The sequence below is a fragment of the Lepeophtheirus salmonis genome, chromosome 6 (genome assembly GCF_016086655.4).
Source record: "Lepeophtheirus salmonis chromosome 6, UVic_Lsal_1.4, whole genome shotgun sequence".
NCBI classification, from domain to species: Eukaryota; Metazoa; Arthropoda; class Copepoda; order Siphonostomatoida; family Caligidae; genus Lepeophtheirus; species Lepeophtheirus salmonis.
The window spans coordinates 57280710-57306771 of NC_052136.2; the positions used below are offsets into that span (position 1 = coordinate 57280710).

At 29.0% G+C, this 26062-nt stretch overlaps 1 protein-coding gene across 1 annotated transcript in view; it reads right to left on the reverse strand.

Annotated features, from left to right (window-relative positions):
• The window catches only part of LOC121120103 (glutamate-gated chloride channel), a 274678-nt gene that overhangs the window by 19016 nt on the left and 229600 nt on the right, over nucleotides 1-26062 (reverse strand). The window contains 3 exon segments of the mRNA XM_071889780.1: nucleotides 2890-3140; nucleotides 18053-18187; nucleotides 20351-20433. Of these exon segments, the coding sequence (XP_071745881.1) occupies nucleotides 2890-3140; nucleotides 18053-18187; nucleotides 20351-20433 (469 nt within the window).

The following is a 26062-nucleotide window of genomic DNA, read 5'->3' on the forward strand; positions in this document are numbered from 1 at the left end:
AAGTTTTCACTTCTGCATATTTTTATTTTGTGTCATTTTGATGGCAAAGTTTTGAACCAAAAAGTTGGTAATCCAACAATTTTCTACACTTTTTTTCAATATGTCCCCCTCCATTATGAATGATGTCTTCTATGCGTGATGAACCGAAACACAACTGGCCTTGTTGAAGTCCAAGGAGAAGTTGTTCGTTTTTCCCTCAAAGGCGTGCCAAGCAGTGAAGTACAGGTAATTCACATCGGGCGAGGACCAAGACCAGAAGTATGCAGGCCAGAAGGGAGCCATGTTCTCCCTACAGAAGCATAACCATTAACAACTAACAACACCATACACTGTACATTTTTGTGTTGTATGTTTTATCCAAAATGGAAAACTTCCAGAAAGTCACGCAGAGACATTCGATATTCAACCGAAATATATATGTTTCTGAATTACTTTTAAAATTCATTAAAACGAATTAACAAAGTAATATGTCATTTTTTATCTTAATTGTCTAAATTTCGTACAGGAGTTCTCATGAGGCCCTTGTCCCTGGTCCTCACCTGCAAGATATTTGAGTTCGACAAGGAGTTATTCATTCAACTATGAGACGAAAGAAGCACTAACAAATGCCAATATCTTTATGGAATTCATAGATAAACTCATTAAAGGAGTTGCCAATCTTATTGTTGGAATCCCTCATAATCTACAAGAGATTGATTGATGACATCTTCTTGATATGGATTGGAACATATGAAGAATTCAAGATCTTCATGCAGAAGATCATTGAACTTAACCCCCCCACCCCTCCCTCCCAAATGAAATTCACTTGCTCTAAGGACTTCCAGAACAAATCCACAACTCTCTTTGTCTCCCTCAAAAAAGGCAATTTTATAACTGGCTTGTACAGGAAATACTGTGACAGAGTTTGGCACCTGCTTCCTTCTTCCTCACATCCTGCTGTAGTAAAAAAACCAAAACATCCCGTACAGTCTGGCCCTCAGAATTGTTAGGATATACCGTGATCCTGAACAAAGAAAATAAAAAATGGTAGAACTGAAGGTGATGTTGATGAGTAGAAGTTACTCTGGAAGAATTGTTAAAGACAAACTAAACAGAGCCATGACCATGCGAAGATAAGAATCACTTAAACCACTTGTCAAAGTGGAGATAATCAAAGGGTATTTCCCATAACATATTACCCACAGCCAAGTGTTTCCCAGATTATTAAGAAACACTTGGAGACTAGTGAGGGATCTCACAATGAAACAAGTTGAAATGATTGCATTTAAAAATCAGGAAATATCAAAGTTAAAATCTGTTAGAAAATTACGATACAGAGCGAGAGAAAACATGTAGATTACATCAAAAGAGGAGAAGAAGCTTCTTCACTACATTTAACAAGCGCCCACAAGATGCATCATATGAAAGTACAAAGAATTGAAAAAGTGAGCCCCAATACAGAAGTAATGAGATTGACCAGAGAGGGAGAGTGGATTGGCAAATTCAACATTAAGGGAGCAGGAATAAATAGGAAATTGTGAGGAAACAACATCAACTACTCTGTCCGAGTTTCATTTTTTTTTAAATTAAAATATTTAATTACCAGATTGTGTGTGTTTTTATGTGTAATTATTTTAATCATTAGGACCAATAAATCTCCCAAGAAGTTGTGAAATATAATTTTGTATTCTGAAAATATTATGATTTTATCTCCTAGGTCCAACTAGGAGAATTGTTGGTTGTCTTACTCCGAAACTAATCATTACTTCTTAATTGTCTTTTTAAATTTTTAGAAAGCTCAACCTTTTTTGTATATAAACATTTATATTTGATAAAAAAAAGAAAAAGAGTCAATTCACGCTAGCTTCAATTTCCTTCATGGAAACCATAAAAAGCCTTGCTTTTAGATTCATCGTACATATCTAATACCTCTTCGTATAAAAACCATTTGTCTGGAAATACCACTCCCCTCTCTTCTATCCTCAATTTTTTGATTGAATTATATGTGTCAATATTATGATTACATTACTTCTTCCACATCAATTTCGTATATTCAACAAATTACATAAATATTATAAGTTCAAAGGGAGTGTATAGAATTAAAATTACTACACATAATGATTTGTAACCAAATTTATATATAAAACTTTACAGTAATGAATTGAAATAAGAAAATGTACGGATATACATAGATGCAAAAAATAACATTTCAAATTTGTAGAATAGTTTATCTCTGACAGCAATAATTGTGGACTAGTTTGCCTTTTATGTATAGGATAAGTAATCTTTTAGTTGTTTTTTAACGTGAATATACTCAAAGCTATAAAGCTAAGTGATGAAACGTGCCTTTTAACTCCGAAACATTTCCTCTATCAGTACCCTACAATGGACAAAAAAGCTATTATCAGGTGGACATTCAGACATACTTGTTAATATTAAATAAAAAGTAGATGAATAGAATGAACTTCATCTCTTACCTTTTAGACGACGTATGATGAGATGCAATATATCAAAATTATTTATTTAGAAAGAAATAATAACTGAACGATGTTCTCAAGATCCCGAAAAATTCAAAACGTGTCCTTAGAACAACAGTGATAGGAAATAATAAGTTCTATGAACAATAAATGACTTCTAAAACATGGTTGCTAGACTATAAGACAATTTAAGGATTGACTAATGAGATAATATATTTACGTTATTTTATCACCCGGCTATAAAACCAATTGAAACCGAAATATACATAGAGCTGATTCTGAGACCGAGTTAGATCAATCTCAAAGAACTAAGTATAAAGGTTTTGGGTCAATTTATATTTTTTTCAACCCGAATCGCAACACAAAATATTTCTATTTTTCCATCTTTTGAACATGAATTTGTAATTATGTGTAAAATAAAGTATAAACTTACTCCAGTCCATACATCAATTGCTTTAGTATAGGAAACGGGCGGAAGTTGTGCATTAATTCCGGAGGTTTGTGTGGACATGGTAAGTAGAGTGGTCACACCAAGGGAAACACGTGCTGGAATAGCATTTTGATCCAACCAAAAGCTGACCCAAGAGACTATGACCAGCATACAACATGGGACGTAAATAGTGATAAGGTAGTATGAAAATTCTCTTTTGAAAATAAGTTCCACTTTTAAACAGCTGTATTCACCTATAATGAATAAATAAGAAGTAAGTATTATTTTATTTATGCGTATAAAATGTACATAGAATTTACAATTTTTTATTCCGAAAAAGTAACAACATGATTTTATAGTGTTTGTCTTACATCACCCTTTTTAGTTTTTATATAATACCCGTTTATCAAATATGTAAATAAATGTCACTTATTTATTGCTACTGAACTCACACTAAAAATTCTACATGCATTATCAATTGATGAATGTCCTTCTAAATGAATAGTTGATTTACCCAAGAAAAACTATTTATAACCAAGGTTTATATAATAAGGTCTGGGCAGTAGAGAATAAAAACAATTATTTTAATGACGTAACTGGGAATATATTTTTTAAACATTAAGTAACACTGCTATAAATTACTAGTTTTTAATATATACACTGAGAAAAACATTTTTGTTTACAAATACGGTAATACTTTTTTTAAATCAAATTAACCAAAATATGAGGTCTATTAAGGTTAGTAGCATGTCATATTTTTGATATGTTATCTAACCTAATAATGGAAGTTAATGTATACAGAATTACTACGAAAACATGGTACTGCTCAAGGCAGGATTGTATTTTTGATAATAGAGATATTTCTATAAATCACCTCATTATTTAATTTCCTATATTTTGTTTCCCAAGAGGCAACAAAAATGTATATACAGGGTTGATCTTATCAAGTGGTCCACATTTTATTATTTTCCATTTTTCAAGAGTAAAATTTACACAAGAGGTTTTTGTGAGGACGTTTATTTTACAAAATCATCTAAAAATAGTGCTTGGGAAGTTTCTATTATGATCAACTTCTTCTTGATGGAAGCCACAAGAGACTGGACACTCCTATAAGGAGTAGCACACACTCTCTCCTCCAGAAGTCCCTAAATAGAATAGTCCAAGGGATTTGCGTCTGGAGAGGAGGGCGGCCACATGTTGATGCCCCAAAAGTACGGAAAGTTGTATCTCAGGAAGGGCTGGGTCTCAGCGGTGCGATGACTCGGAGCTCCGTCTTTATGGAAAACAAAGTTGTCCCCGAACTTTTCTTTGGCCATAGGTGGCACTTTCTTTTTCATAAGTTCGATATAAGCATATACAAAGAGCTGCTCCTTCCTCTTCACAAAAAGAGGAGGGCAGCTTTTGCCTATGCTAGACACAACGTCAAAGACCATGGTTCCGTCTAGATTTTTCTTTTTGAAGACATCTCCCATTGAAGCTGACCCGAGCTCCTTCTATATAGACAGGGGGGATATACTGCGTCAGAGAAGTTACAAAATTTTACTCCTTTATTGCTATATTTTCTCGTTCTCACTTTTTTTTTAACTTGAATCCAAACTTTGCGTAAGGAATCTTGAGTAGGAATATTAGTCTCTTTTACCGAGTTTGTAGACAATCAACGAATGAATTTCTAATGAATTAATATTTAAATTAAGTGGACCACTAGATAACATCAACCCTGTATTATCATTGATTTTCTTAGATAAATCAAATTATGTATCCAACAAGTACTAAAAAGATCAACTGCATAATTATTGATTAGGAGCAAAAGTTTGGAAAGCAAAATGCACTAATCGTTATGAAATTGAATAATAACGAAAAATTAATTCAATTTTTATTAAAAGGTTTACCACAATCGATTCAATTTTGGTTCTTTGTTGTTAAGGATGGGATACGTTTTAGGTACCCAGCAGACACGGGTAATTGAACTTTGTACTCGGGTAAAAGAATGGTAATTTAATACCTACGAGTTATTTAAAGCTACATATATCTACAGCCTCAATTACATAGAACATTTGAGAAATACATGATGTCGGGTTTATAAAACTGCCTTCAACTCCTCATTTTTATATTTCTTCCTAGTACCACAGTTGATGAGAGGGAGAGAGTAGGAAATAAAGGAGTGTACGTTTCATCTGTCAACTGATGCCTCATAATTTATGTACATAAGTACAGGTAAAATCAGGGAAAGACTCAAAGTTAACCGTCATTAGTAATAAATTTAAGACAAATATCTGCTTAAAAACTGGAGTTCACCAATTAATAAAGCTGAATATTTTTTTAAAGATTCTTTAACGTCATCAAGTACCTGTTATTGTGGGTATTTAATAAATTATGTTTCGGGTACAAGTTCACCAGTATTAGCATTAGACCAGGGCTCTCGATTGTTTCTCTCACCGTATAATCCATTTACAATTTTAATACATATCTACGTACCCCTGAATTTAAAAAAAATATAAAAATCAACTTCAATAACAAAATTATTATTTTATTTTTTTTGTGAATTATAAAGATACATTCGGGTTTTACGCCTCCAAACTAACTCGTTATCTTTATATTAAATGCAAATGTGTGTGGGAGCATTTGTCCAAGAATCACTCCCAAACCAATGATTAAATTTTTTAAGGCTCAAGATATGATTCTAGAAACAATTTTTGGGCTTTCAATACCATGGTGGTCTTCAAAAAACTTTTTTTTCCAAACTAATTTTTTGACAAACAAACAACTATTTCAAATTAAAAAAAGAACAGAAAATTTTACGAATAATTATTTCTAGATCTTGGTATGTATTCTTGCGCACACTTTTAAAAAAGGTGATTACAAGGTTTAGGGAGGAAAAAATCAAAGAAAGATCAGACAAAGGATTTTGGACAATAATATGATGATTGAGCGAACAATAGTTCAACTTGAATATTTTTTCTTGACCAATCCTTATAATCCCCTTTAAAAAAATTGTGCAAATATTCAAACAACATGCAGCGATCATAACTCTTAGAATTTGACGGTTTTTGTTTTATATGAAGCACAAGAGTTAAGAATTAATTATAATTTCTTTATGTTCCGGTCAAACCAACTCTATCTCCTTAAAAAAAAAGTAATGCAAAGCCTGTAGTGAGAATAATTCTTCCAAATTTACAGTCTATATTTTTTATTCATAAATAATTTTAATGTTTTATGTCTCGAGCAACACCGGTAAAAATTACTCTAGTCTATATGAAATATAATATATAATAATTTAAAATCAACCTAGAAAACAAATATTTTAATTGTTTTAAAGAGATCCAATACTTTGTTTCTTGATTGCAAGTTTATCTATTTGAGGATTTAGTTATGAAAATGCAGAATGAAAAATGTGTTTTGTTGTTTTTAGATTTGGTCTTTAATAATTATTATGAATTGAATTGAAAATTTAGAGTAACAAATTCAAATCGACGGATAGAGAAGCAATACTTGTATTGCTGAATCAACAATTATAGTGTACGATTTTAACAGTTTAGCTCAAAATGTATATAATTTTCCTCCAGAATAAAAATAACAAACAGTTTGACGTTACTTTTTTCTGTTGGTAATGAACTCAGGGTTGATACAAAAGAATCTGCGAAATATTTAAGTTTGGCATCACCAAGAGTACAGAAATAACCTTGGCCTTCGTTTTTAAACTTTTTTAGATGGTACCTTATTAATGTTTTCAATGTATCTCTACCTTTAATTTTTTATTATCAAATTCGACAAATTATGTCACTGTTCTGAACATAGCTGAAAAAGAATTTTGGACAAGAAAGGTTTTAGCGTTGACCCAAAGTCACATATGCAATACTTGTTGGATCGTCATTTCCCCATGTATTTATCATGACTGATCATAAGGCTTATGACAATTTACAAATTACGACTTTTGAAATTAAAATATAGCGAAATTATTAAAAAAATATGTTTGTTAGTTAAGAAAAATAATAAATATTATGATTATTACAACCAAAGGTTTAAGGTAATCAATTTTATGTCCATTTCTTCTTATAAATTGATACTAGATGAAAAAAATAGAATGAAAGAAATTGACAAATTATTAAGAAAATGACAGATATATTAAAGATAAACATTATTTTTTATGTCTCAAATTTATATGCAAACGAATCTGCAGATTCTACAAACTTTATTTTATCTAATTCGTTGTTTTTTTTTTTGCACCTGAAAAAAAAAATAAAAAAAATGGAACGGCTATATTAATGATTTATTTTTTTGTACATAACTTTTTTGATTTTGAATAAATTTAGCAAGCGTCCTTTTTTTTTTTTTTTTTTTCTCTTTATTCATCTAGAAAAGTTACATTATACAGATAATAATAAATAATTTAGTTTGAAATTACTTGCTTAGAAAAAAAGAACAACAATATACAACAATGCACGTTACTACAAGCGTTAAAAACGATGACTAACCAATAAGCCAAGAACAACTTTATGAAAGTTCAAAAAGCAAGCATAAAATTAACAAAAATAACTTGTATAACGAAAACACAAGTAAATGATTATTTCGAACTTATACAAAACCATCAAAAAACACTCTGAGAATGAAGGATGAAATTTAATAAGATCTTCAGCAAACTTCCAAGTTTAGAAATTATAATCCATAATTTTAATCGTGAAAGCAGTATAGCAAGCAGCTGCAGTAATGAGAATCCCTCTTAATTACCCCCCTCCTCCTCCCAGAGTTTATAGGTTTCCAATGTGTCAGTTTCTCCACGATAAGAGCTTTGCAATTTAAAATAGCACGCTCTATTCCTATGATCTGTTCTGGAGCAATAAATTTTCTACTGGATAGTCCAAACAGTAGAGTCGGAGAGACTTTTATATCTGTAACTCCCTTCAAATTGATGAAAACATCCTCGCACAGTATCTGCAGAGCCTGGCAATTACCAAAAGCATGAACCACAGAATCAAATAGTTTATCACAGTCTTTACAAGGAGAATTGAAATAAATACACCCTGATGAGATTTGAAATTGTGGCGTAAACATCTTACCATCTGCTACACTAGTAAGATATTGTAAAACTCGACTTCGCCAGTTGTTTTTGGGACACAGTCACTTTTTAATTTAAATATAAAACCCTATCTAGTCTTGCGAGGTCCAATTATTTTTTGTTTCATATAAACCTCTCAAAAATCTGCTCATCATCCTTGCCTAAACAGGCTCAAAAGAGGTATTCATGCAAAGTTTCAGCCTCCTAGGCCCAACGGTGTGGGTAATTGCCAAAGATACACACACAAAAAGTATATAATATATATATATGTATAAATATGATTATTATTTTACTAAAATCTTTAATGTACCAGCTGATATAAGCAAGTGTACCTTAGTAGAGTGATGCAGCTGCTCCTATAATAGGACATCCTTTTCAGATTCAGGGAACTTAATGTACTTAAATAAAATGTTTTTATGAATAAAACAAGATTATCGTGTTTTATAAGTTTTTCCTGACTCAAATTTCCTCAATTGTAGAGAGCAATGAGTTTATAGGGCCTAGACCTTTTTTAAATAAAGAAGAGAATATAAAGCGTCAGTAGTACACAAAATACAAAAAGGTCAAGCTGTGTTCCTTTCTCTTACCCATTATCTTTTTATAGTTTTAGACTTCATTCGACCTGGTACCTTACAGAGAAAGGTAGATGACTAAGCTTCTTTACATCATAAAGATCGATCCGATCTGTCCGCTGATTCTGATAATGTTGGTGCAACTGTATCACCGTAACCCTTAGGGTCCAAATACCTCAGGTTGGGAAATTCTGATCTATATCAATCCCTACTTTTGTTTAATATTTCGTTTAAACATGTGTTAAAAATATTATATACTTATGTAAAGATATGTAAGTATCAATGACTATTGACTTGAAGATAAATACACTAAAGAATTATTATATATGTAATCCAAAGAAAGATTATATACAATATTTCGAGGAAAAGAATAACAAAATTGAATAGAAAAAGAAACTAAACTAAAGTTTTGAGAATTATTCTTTGAAATTTGATTATTCGAAACCTTTTAACAACTTTTAACTTCCTTTGAAACTTGTACAGAGTTTATTTATATACAATATTTACATAAATGTAACATTATTATCTGCTTTGTAAAATAACTAAATGAAATATCCATGATCCATCAAATTTATTTTAATATATTGATATTGCTTTCCTGAGTGTGGGTTTACATTTATTAATTGATAATATTAGTGCATGGGGTTCTAGGATAAAACACCACGTAAAATAAAATGATGAGACAAAAATCCCTTTCAAATTAATAAAGAGAAATAACTTTTGATCAAAGAAAACTATCTTATAAATTACACTTTAGTAAATGTGATGAGATTACACAAACAAAAATAAGGAGCAAGAATCAAGAAAATAAGAAATACATAATTTATTTTTTATAAGGGATGTACAGATAACATTCCTGATCCAATTTTGATACCATCTTTATGTACGAATCTGATATCAATTCCTTATTTAGTAAAAAGGAATTTAATAAACAAATAACAAAATGATTTACTTGTTGAAAGTTTAACTTTTTATTAATTACGAATAGGGGTAAAAATACATAAATTTATTAATCATAATTATCTCCCCTTTCCGTCCACAGGAGTCAATTTATTTCTGGTTTGCTCATAATAGAAAGTTTGAAGCCCTCCTTTCTTAAATATTTAAAGTCAGTGTCCACAAAAGTCGGCCTATGACCTAATTCCAACTGTTTTGCAAATAAATAAAAAATACTTGCAACACTGACAATATGCTATTTTCTATTATATTATTTCTGGTTCGGCCTATATGAAATGAAAAGGTGGTGGTGAACTGTTTCCAGTTCCTGATGTTCTATGCTTGCCCTACAAATTGAAATATGTATAAACCAGTTCTCGAGTCTGTACTCGTGTCTTTTTTAATGGACCTTGGATGGATACTGATGACTCGAACTTGACTTGGAAAATATAGACTCGACTTCAGTTCTGTTATAAACCATATTTTTAAAAAAACATAAAAAATTAAGTATTCTGTGAAAAAGTTAATTATTGGTTTCACAGTATACCGATCAACTCAACTCCTATCCATCCTGATGATGTCGTCATTACTGGCTCAGGAACACGTTTTATGAAAAAGTGTATTTTACAACAAACAAGGATGGAGGTTGCAGGAATCACATGCAACAAATAGAATTAAAAAACTACACCCGTGTAGGATAAATATTAATTTGAAGTTGCTGTCCTAAGATTTATGGATCAACCTCTACATATGACGTCATGAGATAAAAGAAATTCCTTTTGCAATTACTGGAATAAAATGAATGTGGATTCAAGGGAGTAACAAAATATAGAAGACCCATTACTACAAAAGTAATTTAGAATGTTGTTTAACGAAATAGAGTGTGGTTTACATTTGTATTTTTTGACAAATAATCTAGAATTTCTTTCAACAGATTATTATTATCAACCTTTTGGAGGCACGGCAAGTGGCACTAAAAGTAGCCAGCTTTGGTTTTCACAAGAATGAATAAGGTATTGGTAGATTTTATATGAAGGACCATATGGTCGGTAATATAAGTTTCTTAAATAAAATATATGTTCAAACTATAGCTATAATTCTGAGATACCTTAAGTTATACCACAACTTGAATACAAAGTCTTTAAATAAATTAAATATGTTTATGAAATATGGGGTCATTTAAGGCTGTTCTCATTTTCTAGATTTTTGTTCTATATTGCTTTTATGTTGACTCATCACATCTATTGCCATAAGTAATACCTACTGGGCATGTATAAATTTAATTATAAAAATAACACCAAACGACATTTAATAATTAACTATATAGACTCTTTCAATAAAGATACATTTGTATTTATTTAAAGGAAATTAAATTTTTAAAAGAACACAAAATGAAAAAAAAAAGAAAGTTATTTTTTTGTTAAAAGACATGAAATGTTGAGAATAAAATATAAAAGTGTATGTCTATCAAATCGGATTATATTTACTTCTACAAGGTACAGGTACATACATATATATGAGATAATTAGCTTAGACCCCTAATTAGAATGTCTGTTAAAAACATGAAAAAATATGCGTTGATTGAGAATAATAATTATGTGTTATAATTGACCAAGTGATGTGCCTTTCACATATCAATAGGCACATGTTAATATAAAGATATACAAGCATACCAATTATTCTCCTTTTTCTAAGCATATGCAATGCTCAATGTAATCAAATATCCATAGGAAAATATCCAAGGCTCAATAATTGAAATATATTTAAAGCAGTTTGAATTAGTTGTGGGACGATTAGTCAGATACGTAGAAGCGGGTGTTTTTCTTGAATTGGGATCAACATCGGGAAAATAATGTTAAATTTGCAATTCCGATTCTTATTTATTGTTGGCATTAACTAATTATTTTATTTTGTAAGTTATGAAAAAAAAAAAAATAGCCCTTTCCAAAATTAAGGAATTTTTGCTTTTTACAAGAAAAATTAATATTTATAATTTAATTTTTCGGAAAAAAAAATCGAAAGATTTAACTTGTTGAAAAACTATGTATTCATTAAATTTTTCGGAGAAAAATTTAATATTAAAATTTTATTTTGAAAATTCAATCTTCAAATTTTTTCTATTTTTTCTTTCTTTTTTTTATCTAAAAAATAATTTTTTGTGAATAGTTTTAATATTTTTGTAAAAAATTAAAGTATCAAATTTCATATATTAATGTTTATGTTAAAAAAATTCAAAAACCAACCCCTCCCCTTTCAAATATGATCATATGGACACCTTGATATCAAAATTGTATTTTTTAGCTATTTTTTACAAGAATCAGAATTGGCAATTTGTAATAGAATCGTATTGGAGTTTTTTCGGAATCGTCACATCAGTATTTTTAATGAATATCTTAAAACTAATATATATTTAACAATCCTTACTTCCCTTCAAATCATAAAACGAGTACTTCTCTGGAAATTTTAGCCACCCAACGTTTCAATAAATATTCAAACTTATATAAAGATACTTGCCTTAGTAGATATTACATACGATATCTATGATAAGAATCGGTGAATAATTTTTTAACTTCTATTTCCCATCTGTGATAAAAATCTAAAATAGTAGTAATATATATAGGAATATTAAAAAAAATCAATTATTTTTTTTCAACATGTGTGCTCGTATTTTTTACATCAGAGTTACGGTAACAGAATCAAAGAATCCAAAGTTGCGCGTGATTGACTATTACAGTATCAAAATCATAAACACTGTTCGAATTTTCATCCATATGGCTTGAACTTTTGCCTTTGCTCGTCTCCATCTTTGACGCACGCTCAAACAATACTGAGTCAAACAATCCCCAAACTGTATAAATACATATTTTTTATCACGAACTCTTATCTTTAAAAAAAAGATACTTCTTTTTACTACACCTAATATTATATTTTGTGGAAGCTTGAGGCGATATTATTTCGAAATGATTATTATAAAATAAGATTTTTTTTTTATTTCTCTTCCTTTTTTTTAAAGTTGCAGTGGTCAAAAAATACGAACGCACTAAATATATCTATTGAAATCTGTAATATTATTTCCTGAATTGCTTAATAATTCAGGAGGAACTAATAAATTACCATTCAAGAGAATCTAATATAGAAATAGTATAATGAATAAAGAAATTACACTGAAGATGAAGTAAAAATATTATAGATTGATGAAATTACATGGATATTTCAGGCCTTTGGAGTAGACAATCATTTCAGGTTAGCAATGGAGGCTACAAGATACAGTGACCTATAATCACAATGAGTATACAACTACTTTACTTTTTTAAATTAGCATATTCTTTAAAAAAATTGGCTTTATTTAATTTATTTTTTACATCAGTAGAATAAATGTAGAATACATTTTGAGTTTATGTCACATTTTTTGGCTCAATGAAATATAAGTTTTTATTTTAAATTTCTTAATCATTCACAAATAGATTCATGATTAGTAATATTTTTTGTGTGACTCCGTTTTTGTCACATCAGATAAAAATTATAAAAATGCCGATGCATGAAGATTTTTCTAGTTAAAATTGAGAAATTAGATTACAATTTATAAGACATAATCTAGTAAAAAGAAAAAATTACATTAGGTAGATCACTTTTTAAACTTATAAATCACGAATACATAAAGAATAATAATTGACCGTCGATTGACTTAATTTTTTTTTTGTAAAATGTACAATACAATTTGGATATAAAAACCGTAGGAAATACCATGTACTGATCCTCCGAGCTTCATCAGTGCATTCACCCTAACCCTTCGTTAATAGAGAAATAAAATATGTTTTTCTTCAAAATATAGGCATATATTTTACTGTTGCACAAAATGAACCAAGCGTCAGTTACAACCAAAAACCACTGTGTTCAATGAAAAAAAAAATGAATTTCATACAATAACATAATTCAATGAATATTTGATACAAATCTATGTGTCTTTTGATGTTGCCTTTCAGACACATGTTCATAAATACGTGGCTTCACCTTGGTAAGTGCCAATCACATATGGTTTTAAAAAGAAGATCTGTCCCTTTTCATCGTTTTATGTCAACCATCCTCGAAAATGAATTATCAAAAAGATATGTGGTTACAAACGGTATGAGGATCTCCAAGGCTTTCTTTACAATAAAAGGGAATTTTAGGATTTTATGAAACCAAACGTTAACAGTGTTGTTCTTCTGAAGAGTTGATGTTGAAGCTAACTCTACTGAAGTTCAATGATTTCATCGAAATATTCATCGTTCACGTCTGCTGTTGCAATACTAAACATGAAAAGATATCTCATCCATTCTGGATATGACTCTGTGGTGGGGAATTATTCCTCAACAAACTTTACAAGCTCTTTTAAGAGTATAAAAATGGCTTACTTCAGCTCTCCAGGTACAAAAATGTATCTGAACGATGCAGCGCTGTTTCAGCACAAATACACTGAAAGCTGGTTGCCCTTGTCGACAGTTACGTGAATGGATGCAAGGAGCTTGCCAAACCCCTGAGAGTGTCTCCCGAACATCTGGGGTTTAATAGAACCAGGTTAAGAACCACTGCACTAGGTTATACTCAATTGGAAATTCTATGAATGGACTATATAGAGAGCAATTTTACTTTACGCAATTTATAATTTACATACACCAAAATAAGCGTAATTTGCGTAAATTAATTCTGTAGTCTCTAAAAGTTGAAATAACACAATTTTTCTGACGGATTTGAGTAAAAAAATAGATACAATTAATTGAACAATTTAAATATTCAAATATCTGAAAGTTTCTAAGAACTAATCTAAAGTTCAGTAGGGAGTTACAGAAGAATGCACATAGAAGTTGTGGCCTGCTTCGGAAAAGGTAATAGCATGAAAATACAATACTCATTGAATATTCTGCCAAATTAAATTAATAAGCAATTTACATGGATACATTATACTTTAATCAATTAAATACATACGCATGCATAGAGGTAAATACAATCAAATTTTGATTGATTTTCTAATTAAATTGTATATTACACATATACCGAGTGTTCCACTAAAATCTGAATAATTTGAATTTTAAACTTCAACAAGATATAATTTATTAATTAACAATCGAATTTTAATTTGTATGTCTGAGCTCTCTTAAACATTAAAATATAGCTTCCCTTAGTGGCAATAACAGAAAGCAGCCGATTCCAAGCGTTTGCAGAACACATGGAATCCGCTGCTTTCTGTCATGGCGTACCAGTCCTAGCTGACAGTGACTTTGAGGTTTTTTTGTTAGAATGACAGACACTACAGGCCTTCACATTGACATGCACCCAAAAGGTGTAGTCAAGGGGGTTCGGATCAGGGCTCTAGGTGACCAAAAGTATATAATAACAATAATAATATTAAATTAATTATTAATATTAAAAATAATAATTTTTGACAGATACATTCTTCCTCTCCAACGTTTCAGACGTGCTGACGGTGAAGACAATGGTCTTGAAGACACCCAATTGTTTGGTGTAAGCGAATGGAAATTCGTTGATTACGTTTATGTGGCATTTTTTTACTTTTACGTAAGCTAGAAAGCTGAAGATTGTTTTGTTTTGTAACTAATTGTTTATACTTTAATATATCGAATTGTTAATTAATTTCAATCAATCAACTTGATATATTATTAAATTAATAAATGTTCAGATTTTAATGGACCACTCAGTAATTATGAATATGTGAACGAATAAAGAAAAAAATTTCGATAAAAAAATTAGAAAAACATTTGGAGTGGATATCGAATTTTCAAGTTTTGATCTTAAGGATTTCCTTTTTTTATATATTAAATATTTTATGTCTTTTAAAATATTTATAATGTGTATATTTAAAATATCTCCTGTAAAAACATTTATATCAAAAAATTATGGCCTAGTTTTTAATTTATTGAGACCGATACTATTCTGAATCTGGTAGTCTACCTACTAATGTATATGTAAAGTATTTAATGTTCAAATATCTACTGATAATATTCTAGCTTAATAATAATCATAACAAGAAGAAAAAAAGGAGGAGTGATCAACTTGAGCAAAGCAAACTTCAACATATATTTAGTGATAGTTTATTGGTTTATACATATATATCAACAAGTTTGTATAGCTATAAAAATAATAGCTATAAGTGGAGTTGTAATTTTGTAGCACAAAAAATGATATGGTAGTCCTGACAATTTGTAGAATATTTTATAGAATATCAGTTTATCTGTTACGAAGGTTTATTAGATACTCTACAAATAGCAATGATAGTAGTGAAATAAAAATAAATCCCAGTCTGTTTATAGTATAGACACAGACAAGAATTACTTAGATCTAGATTTTCAATTATACATCCATCCCAACAAGGACTTAAACTTATAATGCCTAACCCCTGGTTTCGTCTTACGGATCCAAATGCCACATTTCAACTTTTAATCACAAAAATAAAATTTATTGATAGTTTTTGGACTTATAATATTAAAAAATCATTTTTTATCTTGTCATTATCTGAAAATTACTAGTTTAAAAAGATTTTGCATCTTCATCACTCTGAATATTGAACGAATCATACTGAAAATGACTAATTTAGAATATTTAGGATATAGGATTTAGAATTGGACATCCCTTGATTTTATTGACCTTTAAACATACACTGATAATAACAGGTGTCCATCAATCTTGGGGTGAGAATACACATAGTCTTTTAAACACAGAGCGTAGAAGTCCATTTTCAGGGTTACAATGCCGTTGAAAGATTTCCAGACCTACTTAATTATATCATTTAAAGCTTTTTGTAGCTTAGTAGTATATATATACTCTTTCTTATTAAAATAAACAAATACAAGAAACAGACCATACGACTTAAAATTATATCTGGTGTTTATATTGTAATTTTTAAAATAGAATTAAATAATATTTAAATTAAAAATTAGCTAATATACTGTTAATTCATCTTATAAAATATAATTTATCTTAAATTTAAAATAAATAAAGTGTTGTATAGTAAATATATAAGAGTGGTTCATTTTTACCAAGGATAAAAACTGATCAGAACAATGGAGTAACATTCAGTATTTCGTTAGTACACGTGTTTACTTTATAATATATATTTTTTGTTTCTTTAAAAAACGAAAAATAAATGTTAAAACTTAAGTTCTATGTAACAGCTTATACAAAAAACATCACCAAAATTACGTTTTAAATCTACAAAAAATTACTTTTAAATGTTGAACGTGGGCTAAAGTTCTACATACTGGACGTTTGTGGATGACAAGTTGGGAAATTCGGGAAAAAACCTTCCTATTTTCTGCTCATCAAATCAATTTTACTAAGGACTGCCACGAAGCACTTCACAAATGAAATATGCATTTAAATTACTTTATTCAACCTTATTAGTATTTGTGCAGAAAGATATATAAATTTTATCTATTATTGGTATCATAAATTCTAAACTCGTGTTTTTGTAATTTCGTGACGTGGCTTAATATATAGATCTCCCATTTTTAAGTTGATTGCATGGACCTCTGATAGCTCTATATCGACTCCTACAAATTAATATAGACCACATTGAGAACCAGTTATTAATGTCAAGATTAAAATCCAATTTTGATAATTCTGCTTCAGTAACCAAAAAAAAAAAAAAAAAATGATGTAAGACGGAATAAAGCCAATGCATTTTGTCAAAAAGTTTTACCAATGAATTATATTTTTATAAATAACAATTTATTATTGTAAGTCTGATGTAATAAATGTCTTCCGAGCATTACTTATTATTTAAAAGTTCATATTAAATAATTATCAGACATATGGATTGATGTATTTGTAAAGTTTTTCATACTATTAAATATAATTACTTAATTGATTTCAAACTGGGATATCTCAGTGCTGGTTCATTAAAATATACTTCTCCCTTACTATTACTATATTGAGCAGACACAGAACATTGTTTTGTAAAATGTCGGCATTATGTCTATTAGCCAGTAATGTCATCATCAATCAACATTTGCCAATTTTTATAACAATAATAACTACGTGTATTGGACCAAAATTTAAATTATGGCTAAATATTGTAGTTCATTTGAGATATTCAAGCTCACTAAACGAAGAACACTTTAAATATGGGACATTTTTGGGACGGGAACGATATTAAATACCTAATTGAGGGTCTATACAATTTATGTATCAGACCAACAACGATTATTAGAGAGCATTGTTGGAGTGTTTGAATGATAAAATCACTTGAAAAAAGAAGTAATTTTTTAAATCACTGAAACAATGGCCAAATTGCATCCTTGTCCACCGTATGATACATATCTAGCCTCAAGTGAATATTTCCCGTTTGCAGATCTCGAAAGAGTGCTCACTCAACAAAAAATCAGAGTTAGTTAAGTGGTAATCCACCATATTTGAGACTAAAGAGAAGCTGTACTATGAACAAGGTATCATAAAATCGTTCAATCGATTATATCGTTCTATCGCCCTCAGAGGTAACTATATTGATTAAATAAAATTAACATTTCTAAACAAATCTGTTTTACTATCTTTTCCTACTAAATTTTCAGCCGACATGTTATTGTTAATTTATAAAATGATAATTGCTTACCTGTATTCGTTGTAACGTCACAATAAGCACTTTTATATTGTTCTAATGTAAATCTAGGGAGGTGGAGACCAGGTACCACTTGAACTGGGTCTTTTTCCTTCCAAAGATATATCAAGTCGTCCTTTGCCCAACCATCTAAAAAAAAGAAAAACAAATTTAATAGAAAAATTATAACAACAAATATTTTTTTGATAAAAAGTTTTTCCCAATTTTTATATGCGTATTTACATAAGCACCTAAATACAAAGTTAGTGAAAAATAAACAATAACGGAACAAAGCATTGAGAAAAAACTTTTGAAAGAAAAACAAAACAAGACTAGGTATGTAATATAAATAAATACTTATATAGGTAATTATTTAAAGTCCTGGAATTATGAAAACTCAATATTTTTTATTATTGTGTTGTTAATTAATGAAAATATACAGGATGAAAAAGCTATCTGTGCCGCAAAAAGGATTTTTTTTTAAATGAAATTTTCTCTCCAATCAGTTATCAGACTAAAGAAAATAAAACTAGATTCTAATAGATTGATAGTTTTCGAGTCCACTGCCATACTTAAGGTCTCCCGTTGGCAACCATTTCAATTCAGGGCTTTACCTCACTCTCTAGGACGTCGAGGTTGACATCAGTGTTGACCCTGATGCTGTAGGAAAACATATGAGGAGGAGTAATGTGGTCCTTACAGCTAGCCAGACCAAACACCATGACGTGGGCTCGGAATTCAAATTCCCTTCATAACGTTTCATTGAGTCCCTGAATTGCAACAATTATTTTGTTGTCGCTCCTGGCGCAGATTCCAAAATGACCCTGTGCCTACCTAAATATTTGGGACAACAAATTCGTCAATTGATTACATTTTTTTCCAACTAGAGCACGCTTCAACAAGTTATATTTAACAACAACAAAAAAGAGAGAGTACCAAAGTGGTGGCATAGATAGCTTTATTACCCTGTACCTAGATAACTACAAAAATAATATAGGTATTTATCAATATAATTTGCAAGAATTCCGTAGATTCGCATTTTTTAATCGTGGTAAGTAACGAAAATCAAGAGGTTGCCTAAATAAATTTTCATTTTTATATATTTCTATATTCTTTATTCAGTTTAAAATTATCTGTTTTTGAATAAGGAAATTAATTCACATATACTCAAATGTTATCTAAGGGTAGTATCACTTCTTGAATTATTAAATTTTGAAAATCAAGTCAGCATCATGTAATATTATACTTCATACAAAAAATACTACATGAAATTTAAGAATTAAAAAATATATATTGAGTACAAATATGTTTAATTTTATTTGATATACAGTTTAATGGAAGAAAGATATCAAAAAATCCATTTTCCAATAATGAAATTCTGGTAAAAGATATTTCACAATATGACTCAGATTGAAGTTATTTTTTTTTTTCAAAGTTGGTTAATTTATGTGCGTGTGTGTAATGTACGTCCCGACTAGAAAACAATAATAAAAACACATTTTTTTCAAAAATGGAAACTTATAAGACTTTAGACATAAAATAAAAATTGTTCAAATTCTCAGTTACGTATGTAAGACTATAGTTCATTTTGATCAGACCAGATTCCTGGGCTGTGGAGGGCAAGTTTTTTTTCCCCCTTATAAGTTATTTTTTTTGTGAAACACGATTGATTCCCCATGTTCGCTTAGAGTTTTGAATTACGTAAGTTAAGCTATGTTTCATTCTGATCAGCCATATTCCTTTTTTAAGGTATGGGTTGTAGAGTCAAAAATGCAACAAAAAAGCAACAACAGCTAAAAACGAATTATATTACGAACGGGAAAAGGGAGAATGTATATTGAGTACGAATTAAAAAATGAAATTACGTAAATGAAGGAAGGAGAGGATTAGCAAGTTAATCTTATTACGTATCGTCAATCTTGATTATGGTTGAAAAAGGAACATGGTAAGCTAGCAATGGCAATGACAATAAATAAATCACAAGGTCAAACATTTGAAAAAATTGCTTTATTTACCAAAATCAGTTCTTTGACATGATCAATTAATTAAATTTCGGATTTTCAAGAGTGTCAAAAGAGGATGCATGTTTGATTATATTTACATCAAAGCGACAAAAAACAACTAAAAATCTTGTATAAAAGGAGATTTTACAATAAAAATCGACCTATATAATTATAGCTTATAGTAAATCGTTTTAGTTTAGTTTCGTATTAAAATTATTTATGTATAAAATTGGATAATTTTTTTTTGTACAACATATTGAGTCTCTAATACAGAATTATAATAAAAATTGTAAATCTAAAATATACTTACAACTAGCTATTTGAAGAACGCATACTTGCTTATCTAGGGGATATAAGCGTAGATCCATGGGACAGGCTAGTGTCAGTGATATTCTGAAATATAAATAATAGTTTACTTTAAAAGAAGTATATTTTTTTGTGATGTTTTTTTGTATAAAAAAATTCCGTTAAAGATAAAATAATGACAAATTCATTATTATTGGAGATTTAGTTTTTAAGAGAATCTACTTTATTCCTCCTTCTTAGAAACGGAAAATTGAGAAAATATACATAAACTATTATATAACGATAAAATATTTTTATGAAAATAGACAAGTTTTTGGGAAGTAAAGTAAAAATGATTTACTTTACTAATTATTATTGATACTGATTGTATAGAAAAATAAAATTTGAAAATGCTTTTGTTTCCAAAGATATTTGATTTGGAATCAAATATTCTGCTGAAAAATAATGATACAAACCAAGTTTGAAATTTAAAATTAAAAGTTCTCAGATTTCAATGGACCCCCTGGTATAACTTTCCTGATAGGAGAAATGATTTATGATTAATTCATTCCCCCCTCTCTCAAGGCTCTAGCTCCAAATGTAATAAAATGTCATGACAAGTAAAGTTGCCTTCCTCCCTAACATTAATAAAATTGTTAAAGTTACCATGCCATATTTTTATACAAATCAGCAAATCATATTTCTTACAACTCTATTAATAGATGAACTGATTACACTTTATTACTGAAAGAATCAAGCTTGTTTAGATTAATACTTGATGGTATTATGTTTTCACTTTCATTACTTATTTGGCAGTGACGACCTAGGTTTTTAACTCTATGATTCAAAAATATTTTATTTATGATAAAAGCAACACCTCAGTGGTTCTATGAAGTGAACAAAATTACACCTTCCCCCCTCTTTTAAAACCTATTATATATATAGTTCAAAATCACCTCTTTGTCTTAAAATACTTTTCCATTCTTTACAAAAATATGTAGATATTATATATAATCCTTGTACATAATAGTTAAACTATTTTCAAAAAGCGTGTACTTCATGTTATCTACTTAGATTCTAAGCACACATCTGTTTTTGTTGAGGATAATCTTTTTTTTAATGATGTCATTTGCTACATACTTCATCTTACAATTATGTTCTGAGTATGTTCTACTTATTTTTCCATAACATATGAAAATAATATTCCACAGCTCTTCTACTTTTTATCATAACAAACTTGTTGACGTTACTGTATGTACCAAGATAAAGGCTTATGTTATTTTATAAAAAAATCAGTAGCATTTTGGGCGTGTCAAAAAAAAGGCAAACATCAACATATTAATTCTTACAGTTTGAAAAATATTTTGCAGGAGCTTTCATGACGTTTCATTAGATTAGCTACAAGCAACTGGGACGGTAGTGGAGGAGGATAAAGAAATAAACAAGGGATTGGCAATAACTACTTCGATTTTAATACTAAAGTCTACTCTGAGTCCTTAATGGACTTCTAATTATGACTCTACAATATATCTTAAAGGTTCCTTTCCATCTTTTATGTGCACAGAAAAATATTCGTTCCAGTTTGGTATAAAATCGACTGAATTAAAAAGGAAGTTCACTCTACAGCGACTAAATAATAATCATACGGCTTAGACAAAAAAAAAAGACACTGTTCAGTTTGCCAACTTAAAAAAGGGTGAACTGACTGATGCTTAGATTAGCATTACTGGTTATGTTCATAACACTCTATTTATATAAATTTGTTAATACAAATAATGTTTATGAAATCATTACCTATGTTTGAGATATCCAATATTTTCTTTTTAACATAATTGTATTGGTTCTAATAGAAATAATATTTAACATGTCCACATAGATTTAAATGACAAAAAACAGTCAATAGTGACATTATTTATAATACACAAATGATTACAGAGCTAAACAAGGAAATGAAATTGTGTGGCGCGTTAAACTAAATCATTGATTCCCAACCGGAGCTCCCCAAAGCACAATGGGTCCATAGATCATTGTATAGGGGGCTTCCGAGGTTGTCAAAGTAATTCATAAATAAGGAGATAGAAATTTTTTGAATTACATCAAGGAGCTCTTTCTAATTATGAAAAGTTTGAGAATAACTTCGGTCAATATAAACAATACAGTTCCAATGTTTCTTCATACGTACATAGAAATTATATAATTCAGTATATCTATTTTCTAAAATATCTCATGAGGTACAATAATTTTCAATTTTTACAAACATTGTTTGGAGTGGACAAAACAATAATATGACATTAAGATATTAAATTAAACTGAAGTGAACATAAAATGAGTTCACAATGTAAAGAATACTTATATAAAACAGAATGAAATTTTCACGTTGTACCATAATTAGTGAAAAGCCATTATCATAAATCAATAAATATTATAATCAATAAGCAATAATTATTATCGATTGAAGAGGGTCCTAAATAACTGAAAAAATTATGACCGTGAAATGAGATTTTGCCCCCCCCCCACTCCCTTTTCTCAACAAAAAAATATTTTATTTCGTATTTACGTTTTTCCAATATATGTATAAGCAATTCACATTTAATTTTCCTCTCATTAATTTGGGCATTGCTTTCATAAATAACAAGACACATATTTTTTCTACAGAATAATGAATGTGAAATAATATGACATTGATAATTCATTTATAATTCAATGGAATATTTTGTATTAGTTTAATTGTAATAAATTATATATATGTAAAAGAAAAGACAGCTTAATTTATAACGTTTTTTACATTCAAGTTTCAACACATTTTTCTTAGTTTTTTATTAAAGTTGTTTTTTTTTAATTTAATTTCAGAGATGTTAAAAATAATTGTTTCAGAGACTCATGTGTTGTGTTTCAAGGGATTCAAATAGGAGGGGACTAAAAAGTGTTATTGTAAAAAGGATCATTGCAGAACCCGTATTTAAACTTTAACAAAATATCGCTTAGGTATAAATTCCTTTCTAGAACTGTAGAAGAGTTGAATATATTGTTCCACACAATTATGAGTAGTATTTACGGGAGGGCTTCTTCTTTTTCGTCTTGTTTGAGAACGCTCGAAAATAAAAGGAACCGTTGAATCTACAATTCCTGTAAGATGTTTAATTATGAAGCTGGAGATAACGATATTTTTGTATGTTTTTTGGGGGGAAATTGAATAAAAATCGACGCTAAAATTACAAAAATAGGATTTATGATTCTTGTAAAGAGATGTAAGAAGGACAACCATAATTACAAACATATTCAAAGACGTTTTAAAAATATACACTGCAAATTAGATTTTAAAAAGTATTCGGTATTTCAAAGGCATATTTTAATCTTCCTTGATTTATGTTGTTATTTATTTTTAACAAATATAATGGTTATGATAATTTTAGTTTCATTTTTAGAGATATTATAATTCTTTTTTTCGGTATACGTAGTATATGTTTGATTCTTTTTGGTTTCTTGTGAAGACTATTATTGTTTTGAATTATTTATGATGAAATATGTAAGATTTTTTTTTAGATCCATTAAAAAAATGATTTTGAGACAATTTTTTATTTCCCTTTATTTTAGAGTTAAGAATAATTATATGTAGGATTATAAATCGTGAGAGATTACTTCAATTTTAATCTATAATTATACTCTGAGTCCAAAAAGACTGCAAAAAATCTTCTGTTTTACTATCCTAAATATATGATCAAACGTATACGTAGATAATTTATACTTCAATATTATTTCCTCAAAAATTAAATAAATATAAAAACAGCTTTAGAAATAAAAAGCTTTGTTCAGATTACTAACTACATAATCTTACACGATCTAAATCTTTGAGTTAACAACCATATGCTACATAGTTATATGTAATAAATATGTAATTTTTTAAATATACAATTAAATGAAACCATTGCATGGAATAATTATAGAATTTTATCACATTTTAAAAGAGGTTTTTCTTATTTAAAAAACAAATAATGTAGAAACCAAGAGTTTCGGGATGTCCTTTTTTTAATAGCAAAAAATAATATCTTTAGTAACAAAAGATGTAATTAAACAAAATTGATTTTACGTTAATTAATTATGCAGATTTAGTCGTATGTATCTAAACTGTAAATACATGCATATGTTGAGAAAATGAGAGGATGTTTGATAAAATATACGCAAGTAGGATGCTGTTTACATTCCAGAAAAAGTTTTCTATATTTTTGTTCTATCTTCTTTATTCAAATAATCTAAAACTTTATAACAGTTGTACAGTTTTTGAAAAACCCAAATACTTGATTTAAATTATAAGATCAAGTTAAATTTTAATTTATATTTTTAAAATTCTGCTAAATATTGAGATTTAAAAAAATAAGCAATACTCAATACTAGAATTTGTTCAATATTATGTTATTTAGATCCTTGTTAAGCTCCTTTTTGGAGACGTTATTATAAATGCTTACAGCATTAAGCTCCCCCCTCCCTCTTAAAAAATAGCTCGTAGATACTTCTTGTGTCCAGTATATCCATGGGGCCAATTACCTGGAGTTTGTTGAGGTAGGGGTCTAGCTTACTAATCACTTAGAAGTGATATTGAGATATGATTGTTTTTTTATTGTAAATTTTGAAACAGAGAGTCATTTTTTGTACCGATTTCATGTCAATTTTTATGTGTAATCTTGTCTCATCATAAATAATTAGGAAAATACATTAAAACTCCTTTTTTAAGCATCAACCGTCAAACCAGACTCTTTTACAATGATAATCCTTCTTTTTGGAAATACTACTAAGACTTGAAAGTGATTTCTAAGGGAGAGACAGACATCACTTAGAAAGTTTAAGAAAAACTTTCATAGCATATCAACATTAAAAAAAATGATTGATACTATTTTGAATCCCATTAAAAATTTTAAGAAAAAGAGGTACTCACATTTTATTAGTTGATTGATGTGATGTTTTAAAACAACTAAAAACAAGTAAAAGGTTTTTGCATTTTTTAATTTATTTATTTATGTTTTGTGGACATTGAAGAGTAGAGTAATTATTGTTCAATCAATTTGATTGCTCATATTTGAAAAATATAGATGATATATAACAAAAAAAAGCTGCACGCCGGTGCAAATGAAAAATGGACTGATAATACTGACGTCATTGAAGGCTTAAAAAAAGATGTATGCAATTATTTTGTTTTATATTTTTTATTAATCCATGGTTTTTAACATTTAATTTACTACAATAAAATGAAGTATGAATTGTATAGATTTCATGTTGTAGGAAAATGAAATATTGTTACAAAATTGGAAAGGAAGTAAAGATTATATTAAGTAAAGTAAAGTAAGAGATAATTAAATTATTATTTTGTTTAGTGATGAAACTATATAATCAAAAGCTCCAAGGCCTGTAAAATATACATTTTTATTCACAATCTTAAACCCACATATAATAAACAATGCGTTACCACATTAAGAAAGTAAACTATGATAAAACAGGAAAAAATATATTATATCAAATATGATTTTCATTTAATATAGCAGATATAAGGAGAAAACGTACATGTAACAGCCAAGGACGGAAGGAAATACAAAAAATAAATGGTTCTTATCACCTGATTAATCGACGTTATAAATATAGAGCAAAACTGGGACGAAATTGTATTTTATTGGATGTTGTACATATACATATATTTATTTATTTAAATTACACCATGCAACAGCATTTTTGCCCACAGGCTGAAACC